At 39.9% G+C, this 10239-nt stretch overlaps 1 protein-coding gene across 1 annotated transcript in view; it reads left to right on the forward strand.

Annotated features, from left to right (window-relative positions):
* The window catches only part of mdfi (MyoD family inhibitor), a 28655-nt gene extending 19726 nt beyond the window's left edge, over positions 1–8929 (forward strand). The window contains exons 4-5 of the mRNA XM_038696954.1: positions 4194–4550; positions 5049–8929. Coding sequence (XP_038552882.1) covers positions 4194–4550; positions 5049–5302 — 611 coding nt within the window. The 3' untranslated portion in view covers positions 5303–8929. The remainder of the gene's footprint in view (positions 1–4193; positions 4551–5048) is intronic.
* Positions 8930–10239: the final 1310 nt, after the last annotated feature.

Consider the following 10239-nt stretch of genomic DNA (forward strand, 5'->3'; position numbering starts at 1 on the left):
ATACACTATACAAATATCTGTGGGTGCAAATATCTTAAGACTGTCGGAAAAACTAGTGATTAACATATCTGAGCTTAGGCAACGGAAGTCTCTTCTTCGCTTTTTAATTATGCCATGAAGAAACTGACAGACAAATACATAAGTGCATGAGCAGTGCTACAGTTAAAAAACAGATCAAATAGACCTTTATAACTGAAGGTTATAAAGGTCTATTTGCTATATAAAGGTCTAATATTAAGGTCAATTTGTTTGCAACAGTTAAAAAATTGACCTTAATCAATTTGTTAACTGTTGCAAGAATTTTAACAAAGGCACTCTGTTAAACTCTAGCCTTCATTTGAATGACGGGATAATGTACTTTTCACTTTTTGTGTGTGCTAAGTTCTCTGAACAAATATTGTTTGTTTTTTTTATTAAAAAGTAACAAAAATTAATCTTTAATTTTAGCCAAAGCTGAGTCAAAATTTTACTTGCTCACACCTAATTTTGAAGCAGCAGTTATGCGCATCTAACTGAACTCTGCTTTCACGTGACTTTTTCATTTTAGTTTGGGTGCAGCTAAATAGGCCTCATTAACGCTGTAGTGTTAGCAGCCACAAATGTGGGGAAATCTCACTGAAAACAGTTTTAAATAACATTATACCGCAGCATCGTATCATTTTCCCATTCTCACAGTTTTAGTAGTTGACACTTAAGCTTTGGCCCACAGTTAAAAACAACGTAAATATGCAACAAAAACCCTGAAGGGAGTCAGTGGGTAATATGTTTCTGGGTGACAGGGGTGAATAGATGTTTTATAGACAGACAAACAGCACCAGAAGAGACAGCAGGATAAAGCAGCTGGAAAGGAGACAGACAGATTTCACCGTCGTTCTGGTGACTCATTCCAGCAGAGGATAAGTAGAAAGAGAGAGATGAACAGCAGTTTTCTGGGCTGAGAGGGAGGTGTGTAAGTACAGGGTAGCTGAGAGACGCCAGGAGAGGGGGGAAGAGGTGGAGGGTGTGTGAATGGGTGCTGCTGCATTCAACTGATGATGACTCACTCATGCTCGCTCAGTGGGCCCAGCACAGTTGCACAGACATACATGTACAAACACACATAATACCAGAGGTCATGGGACCCCCCCGGTGGCCAACACTGTTAGCGTGTGTTAGGCAGCACATGTGCGCTCTGCGGTTTCCTAGTCTCATCATGTCATTTGGCTCTTTATTTGCTGTTATTTTTAACTAGCTCCCACTGCTGAATCATTGTGCTTTATGAGTCACACCCATACATCCTCCTGGTCCAAATATGCACAAGCAGCAACCCATTTCTTCACTGTGTTCTCTTTCTTTCTCACTCCATCTTCCTCCCCGTACTTTCTTGATTTCAGACAAAGGGACCTTGTGTTTTTGTGTGCGTGTGTATGTGTGTGTGTGTGTGTGTGTGTGAGTATGTGTGTCTGCACGTGTTCTTGCATGCATATATTGGTGTGTGCGTGAGTAGGCCCAACCTCAAGCTCTGTTTGGAGACGGTCTTGACTCCCCGTCTCTCTCTGTCTGTCTGTCTGTCTGTCTGTCTGTCTGTCTGTCTGCCAGATCCACCTATAGACTGTGCACACACGCACACACACACACACACACACCACAAACTCACAAGAAGTATGAATTTCTCAACAACTCACAATCCCCTGGGCAAAACAGACCTAGAAAAATTCCTAAAAAATTGTGCGCAGCTTCCCTCCCCTCTCACTAATCCCCTTCTTCTCTTACCGACCTATATCCTGGCCAGCTCAGAGTGTTAAAATACAGTATTGTGCAAAAGGCTAAAAGGGAGAACACAGAAAGGGAGAAGATGAAGTGAGGAAAAGAGAAAGAGAGAGAGACATAACACAGGAGCGCAGCAGGTATTGACTTTTGACATACTTTAGACGAGAAAGTATGGCTCTTTCTCACCAGCCCTGCACATGCATGCACGCCTACACACTCATGCACACACACTGGCCCTGCAGCCTGCCAAACATCTGGAGCAAAGTTAGAAAATGCTGAATGAAAGAATCTTTAATAACACTGGATTGGTTGTGTGACCATGGCCATCAGCCAATCAAAACAGACCTGGATGGGTTATCTGTCTCAAGGCGGTTATCGAACGGACGCTTTTATTGCTGGCCGTGTTTCATAGTTAGAGCTCAGGACCACACTCTGTTTGCCCCTCAGTGCAACTGTCTGTGTGTGTGTGTGTGTGTGTGCGTGTGTGTGTGTGTGTGTGTGTGTGTCCCGGAGGTACAGAGTTTCTGCTTTGATTTTCTCTGAGTCTGTTGTACTCTACCCTGCCCTGTCTCACTGCACCTTTCGACACCATATGCTTTCAGGTCAAGAAAATATTTAGGGCCTCTGATAGGATGGTATTAAATACTACCATAATATATAAAAACCACCCTTCCATTTTATTCTTCTTTTCAGGGTGTGTGTTTGGTTTGGCGACGAGGTCGTGCTTTTCTGCCTGCCTTTCTCTAGCTGAGTAGTTAGTATTCAGTAGCACTTGGAGGTAAAATATACCAAGTGGTATGCTGAGCCAAGATTAACAAATGTGCCTGCGATCAAGTGTTTGTGTTTGTAGATACTCTATATAATGTTTCAAAACTGCATTCATCTAAGAACACTGGTACTGAAAGGATGGGTTTTTCCAGAGGCAAAGACCCCTCTCTCACAATGTTTTCACTTATCCTGTCTGTTTTTTTCTTCCTGCAGTCTCTTTATAGTTGTGTAAGAGTCTAGACACGTAGGATCAGGGGTCAGTTCAGTGAATACATAGCTCTTCTGAGTCTTTGGGGTGGGCTTTGTAATTGGACTCAGTTTCCCAGAACCTCCCTCTCCATGACGCTGCATCAGCACAAGTCTGCGAACACACTGAGAGGGGCTCTTGGCTCTACATCAGAGCCGTACAGCGATCGGCTACATTGTCCACACATGTTGGCAAGCCTGCTCACACACTATACACATATTTCAGTCCCATTAATATATTTTATATAAATACTTACTATATATATACTTTTATATAAATACTATAAATACATTTTTCAAGAATATCTGACATTCTGACGGATGTACAGTATGTACTTGTTTTTAATTAACGGTAGGTAGATCTCTACATCTAGTCCTTATTTTGTTTGTTTATATATTTTAAACTCATTGTATTTTTTCTATGTGAATATTTTGTAAACTTTGTGTAAATCTGTATTGTATTTTAATTTATGTAATGTATTGTTTTTCAACTTATGGTTGAAAAATTGTGTTTTATTTGTGCTATACAGGATTACCTTGTGAAAGAGACTGTGTCTCAATGGGACATTTCCTATTTAAATAAAGGTTTATATATAAGTCTGCCGTACAGCAGTACTCACATGACCCTATGTACAAGCACTGTTGGTCACTCTAATTGTTCCACCTGTCCATACTGGCTGCAAAGAGATGTCTTCTTAAAGCCAAAGCTAATGATGAGACTTCAGCCATCTGCGTCTGACAAATCAGTTAGATATCTTCCAATGTCTTTTTAGCTAAAAAACATCACACTTTTTGTTACTGCCCTCACATTGCAGTGCAGCAGTGCGTAAACCAGAGGGAGTTTGGTAATAAGAAAATATTGGAAGATACCCATTTTGATTTGACTGAGTCAGACTGCCGAAGCGTAATTTTTAGCTTCAACTGAAATGGATCTCTGTGTGGCCAGTGTGGACAGGAGGGTCATTAAAAGCAACCAACAGTGCTTTCAATGAACATATGTGAGTATTGTTTCAAGACTTGAAAAAAATGTGAGCTTGAATCATATCATAATAATAATAATAACAACAAGTGACTCATCTTATACATGTGATCCATCTTTACGAGAAACACAACAGGAACAGTGTTCAGCGGAGCAGTATGGTATAAAACAACCAGTACTGAATTTGGTTACTCAATTCATCATCAACAATTTTTATTAATGATTAAACATTTAGATAATTCATCATTAAAAAATGTCAGACATTTCCTACTAGTACAATTCAACACAATAAATACTCCATTAATGGTGGAGGTTATTTCGTGTTATTTATATTATGTGAACACAATAACACTTACACCACTGATCTAAACTGAATTGTATTAATTTAAAAAAGTAAAATTCTTATTGTGTGCAACCCATTGTAAATCAGTGTTATTTTGTCCCTCCTCAGCTCAGCCAGCAGCCAGATCCACGCCCATCCACCATACCCAGCTGTGTCGGACACAGCCCAGCAGCCAAATGCGCAACGGAGCCAAGCACCACACACACACACACTCCCCTCACACGCACTGTCCGCATCACACGCCTCACACACATGCCCTCCAATCCAACGGGGTCCGTAATGGGGGGCATCCTAAGCTTGGCTCCCTCCCAAGAGGTGGCTCATCCACCTCCTCGTCCTCTTCAGCAGGTCCCAAACACACCAAGAAATTGCAGTCCAACCCTTCCATCACCTCCCAGAGCAGCAAGAGGAGCAAGAGCAGCTCCAAAAGCAACAGTTCCCAGATTCCCACAGAGGCGCAGGACGGTGAGATACAGAAACTGACGGAGGGGCTTGGGCTGCAGGAAAGGGAGCGATAGCTAGCTAAGGTCAACATCACTGTTTTTTCCATGTCTGGTCAGAGTAGAGGATCAGAATTCTTCTTAATTGTGGTGCATTTTCTTTAACCCAAAAAACAGTAATTTAAGTTTTTAAGGAAGAAAAATACATTTTATAAAGTCCCTGACTTCAGTTAAGAGTGTAATTTGTACCCACTCAAAATTTGTAATATATATTGCACTGATAAATATTTACCAACTGCAAATGGGTTAATCAAAAACCAAAGGAGAAACTTTTTCTTATGGTGTTTTATATTTCAGTTTGTTTTATTGACATGACATGTAAAATATTTATGTTGCTAAAGCATATAGGGAAAGAAAATATTGGATAGAGAAGCAAAGGCCATTAGAATACAAACTGGTGCAAAAAGAAAATAATTATGAATGGTGAATGTTAAGTAAACTCACTGTCTCTCTTCCTCTCCAGACTGCTGTGTTCACTGTATTCTGGCCTGCCTCTTTTGTGAGTTCCTAACTCTGTGTAACATCATGCTGGACTGCGCCACCTGCGGCTCCTGTGCAGGGGACGACTCGTGTTTCTGCTGCTGCTGTGCGTCGGAGGAGTGTGGCGACTGTGACCTGCCCTGTGACATGGACTGTGGCATCATCGATGCCTGCTGTGAGTCTGCAGACTGCCTGGAGATCTGCATGGAGTGCTGCAGCCTTTGCTTCTCCTCCTGAGACCCCTAGCTACCACCGGGGAGGGGGGAATTAGATATCTGCTACACACTCCCACTAGGAAACTTTGACCAGTGTCTTATCAGAGCTGAGAAGTGCTACATCCAGCCTTTGTTGCCTGAGCTCTGTGGTTTACACTATATTGGCTGGCCTATTTGGCTTCACAATATGTCCAATGTTTCATACAGGGTTTGCCAAGAAAAAGATTTGACCTAATGCTGAGAACAGTCACTGGTGAATTCTTTCGTCCTTCACTGATCCAGTGGTAGGACAGTAGCCTCTCCTCGCTTGTCTTTGCTGTTGGTCCATTTCTTCACAGCTGCGTGTACGGTGCAGAGTGGGTTCCAGCTGCAGTCCACGAGTGTCTGTCAGGCAATGCAGACTAGGCCTCTGAACCCTCATAGAGCAAGCTATTATTACAACGGAGCCCCTTGTGCCATCTGAATGACTGGAGTTCTCCAAGCATGAAAAACGACCTCCAAAGGCAAATGAGAAAATGGCTCCATTTAACCGGATTTTAGTGCTTCTGTAGATAAGAGCAGCAGCATAATGGGAAAATGGAGACTCAGATCTTAGTAGAAATGTGGTCTGTCCTCCTGTCCTTGGCAATGTTAAAGTCGCCCACTTTGATTGCGTGCAGTGGCCTTTGCGACACTGCGAGGATGATGAATCCGCCGCTGTCTTGTTGCAATGTACAAAATAGAGAAAAAATTAATGGTGGCTTGTGGCAATAATACAGACAAATTTCTTTTGTTAATATGCATCTCACTTTAACGGACTTATTCAGAGAAGAACCATGAGAGCGTCATAAATTAGCCTGAAGATGGGTCCCATTAAAAGAGTACTGTAAGAGATGGACATCAGAGAGCAAATGGTTGATAGCATCTGTCATGGACACATTCTCTATTCTAACATGTGAAGGGAGAGAGTTGTTAATCAAAAGTCTCTCCTCGTTTAATGTTTCACATCCTGTTTACTTTTTTTATTTTGAGGTGCTTCGGCTGTGTTCAGTGAATTCTTCCTCGTCTGAATGGTCAGAACTGGTAAAAGACTGGTAGAGGATTGGAAGGCATCATCTCTTTTAGAATACATTTAATTTTTCTTTGTCATTCTTGCTATGTGAACAAATGGCCTTGGCTTAGCTTACGGCCTGAATTTTCAAGTAGATTCCTCGCCTTTACCAAATCTCTATTAATCCTTGTTTTGTAGATTTTAGTTAAGATATTTGCATTTCTCCTCTAATGTGAAAATCACATTTCTGTTATCAGGTTTTGCCGGGCGCTCTGTAAAGCAGACATTGCTCAACATCTAATTGAATTCCTTGAGTGAAAATCTCACAACATTATGCTAAGTTTGATCCATATGCTCGTAGGATGAATGGTATGCTTTTGATAACAGGCCCACATGCTGGTATGCTCAGATTCATACCTTCTCCAACCCATTACCTCTTGAGATGTCACTTAGATCTGTTGTGCATTTTAAAATGACTTGATACAAATCGCTCCTCTCTCTGATCAAATACTGTTTGTGCAATCCTTTTTTTCTTGGAAATACCAAAGAGTTTTCCTCTTACTGGACCTTAGTTTCTAGACCTATAATTACTTGTACATTGAAGGGTTTTTGCTATGCTGATGTGGCTGTGGTTGATTAAACCCTATTTTAAGGGCTGAAATATATAACACTGTTGATTAAGAATATACACTAAGGCTGTACCTGATAACATCAAAGCAGAAAATGCAAGTTCTTTGGAAATCAACTAATGCAACTTGAGAAGATATTATATCAGATTGGACATGTTGCAAATTTTGGGACACGCACAAACTCAACTGAGACAAAATCCTGGAGAGCCCTGGAAAACAATGCAATTCTTTATAGTACAGAGAGATGTATGAATGGAGAACTGGATTATGTAAGGTTATGTGAAAGTGACAACAATGTCATTTGTTTTACAAGAAATTCCAAGTAGTGCAGATTCTTACAATGGGGCTTCATCTAGGGACATGTTCTCTGTCACCAGACAAACCTTGTCATAAAAAAGAACAGGAGTGCTTTGTGGAAAATATCCAGTGTTTGTGCATGGGCCAGGCTAACCCATATGAAACCAAAATAAAAATTCCCTCCTGAATAACAGGAGGTCAATCATTATAAATAATAAAAACTGGAATACAAAGTGTACACATTGAGCCTATAATGTTAACTAGCTTCAGAATCAACAAGTTAATTTTAGCATAACTGATCTCCACTGTTGATAATGGCATGACTCCTCTGCCTTAACCTGGAGGTGTTAAAATAAACAGTTCACCTTGATTTTATGTAAACTGCTTTGTTAAGACAAGTAGGAATATGAATACATATAATCATAGCTATGTTTCCTACTGGCCAATTTTACTGCTAAAACAATAGGTTCCCTGTTTTTTAACCCAACCCAAATGACATGTTGTTTCCTATTATTTATGACTGTGCATAACCACAACCTCACTCACTCCAGCTCAAATTTCAAGATTCTTACCATTCTGCTGCAGCTTCTCACTGGGCTCAAACGCAGTCCAAAGGGGCAGTCTTTGACCAGGACAAATCCAGTTTTCAAAAATGGGAAGGTCAGAGACAGGCTTGTATGTGGTCTCAAACCTTGCTTTCTGTTATGTTGAATTGAGTCAAGTTTGCTCAAATTCCTGTTTCCAGCACAGATGTAACTGGAGAAATAAAATAAACAAAAACCTACCTGGTGACGGACAGCATGGCTTTGCAGCTCTCCTTTTAGCCGTAGATCATATAAACAGGTCTGACCCTCATGTGAAGTTCCTGGTTTCCAAAAGTAGCCTCACCTGGGTTTTTGAAGAGGTAAAAATTTCTCCTGTTGGTCTGTATAGTGCAGTGAAAAGGTGCAGCTGAGTGGTAAGTCTGTCAATACTACAGCTGGGGTTTGCTAAGCAACATAAATCATGTGAACAACATTTTAATAAGAGCTAGAAAACAGTGAACACATCGTTTAAGTTTAATTTGATGATGTTGGAATAATTTTTTAGAACTTAGTCATTAAATGTAACTTTATGTCTGTACTGAGAAGCGCTTCACAATTTGTGGAGAAAGGAGGTAGTCCGAAGGGACAGAAAACACTAATTGGTTGGTTGGTCTGGAGATGGAGAACCCTGTCTGGACATAGAAAGTCCCCAGATGAACATGGGTCTTTTAGACAATTTTCTGTATATAAGAGATGATTTGATGTTGTGTCTGCACCAGACAGCTCATCATCTCATTTCCAAATATTTCCCCTGTTTGACTCATCCTATAACAGTTACAGTGTAAGAAAACACAAATGTTGCTTTTAATGTTTTTCATGTAACAGTATTTTTGGTAGAAATACCGTGACCACAGAAATTTCTAATCATTGACTATCATGGATTTATTATGTTATTATAAGATGTAATTTGAACATGAATTTAAATGGCTGGCCATCTTTGGCTAGTACTCCGACAGTTATCCTAGCCCAGCTGAATTGTTACTAGACTGTAGCCCACTATAATGTCATTTTGTTTACACTACCCCCATGTAAAGTCAATTTGAATTGCTGTCCTGGAAGTCACATTAAAATGTCCTTTTTTAATACTGAATAAACAATGTGAACTCCAAGCTCATCCTTTCTTCATTTTCTTCATAGGCTTATTACATTATAGCCTTATTACATTATAGTTACAGAAATATTCCTGTTGAACTGTAGTCTAGCCAATTTAAAAAAAAAATGTCTATGTGGCAATGCTATGAAATGAATCTAATAACAAAGATTTGCCTCTTCATACCTGGACAGTTAACAAAATTCAAAATGCTGACTAACAAACTATATTCAAACCTTTGACCTTCCAATCTATGCTGCTTCGCACACTTATAAAACTATTAAGACATTCTGTAAGGCTAAATGTATGCACTACAAACAATGAAGGAATGCACTGCATCTGAAAATAATCACCACTCAGCATCGCTTTCTTCTCAAATCAATCTACATTCTATGTTTTCTGTGTACATATTTAAAAGTACTTACCAGTGGTGAGCTGGACAGATCAGTTTTCATGGCTGCTCTTACTTGTCCTTCCTTTACCCCCTTACATGACAGCTGCTTTGCAGTTGATTTAAGTTTGGATAAAAAAAATTTAACTACAGAAGCGTCTCACTCGTCTCTGATGCCTACAGATATTAATTCTAGAAAACTGTCCAGCACTAGTCTTTCTTGAAATTTCAGCAACATGGTCTAACAGTCTGTCAAATGAATTACAAATTAGTGTGATGCTGATCTGTAGTTTAAACATGTACCATGTGTGATGGGCTTACTGCACAGTGCATACCTCCACAGAATTAGTTATAACACAATTTACACTACATGTTGCGATTTAGGGTGCTGATAACTGCAAGTGGGGTGGTGATGGGGCAATGGATAATATGCATGCCTTTGGTGTGAGAGACCTGGCTTCAATTCCCCACTGTGACCCATCCACCAATGTGTCCCTGAGCAAGACACTTAATGTCTAGTTGCTCCAGAGGCATGCAACCTCTAATAAATAGCAATTGTAATTCGCTTTGGATAAAAGCGTCAGCTAAATGAATAAGTATGTAAGCAAGCAGTGGAGTTTAAATAGAGTTAAAAGTAATGGATAAACAGTTGATTATTTAGTTATATGTAGGCCAATGGATATTGAAATGGTAGCTAAAAGTAATTCATAATAGTTTAAACAGTTAGCTAAAAGTACCAGTTAGCTAAACTAAACAACAAGAATTCAACCATTGAAATAGGATGAAATTTTGCAGAAACATCCATCAGTGTGTAAGTCCAACATCTGATGTGTCTAATAAAGTGACCATGTGGTAATTTTCTCCCATTTGCAACACTGTGGTGTTGCTGATTTTTCCCCTGCTGTGTTTGATTATTTCCCCATTAATAAATTGTCATC

This window comes from Micropterus salmoides, unplaced genomic scaffold, assembly GCF_014851395.1.
Source record: "Micropterus salmoides isolate LMB-PRFRI ecotype aquatic unplaced genomic scaffold, ASM1485139v1 Ms_hic_scaffold_4, whole genome shotgun sequence".
NCBI classification, from domain to species: Eukaryota; Metazoa; Chordata; class Actinopteri; order Centrarchiformes; family Centrarchidae; genus Micropterus; species Micropterus salmoides.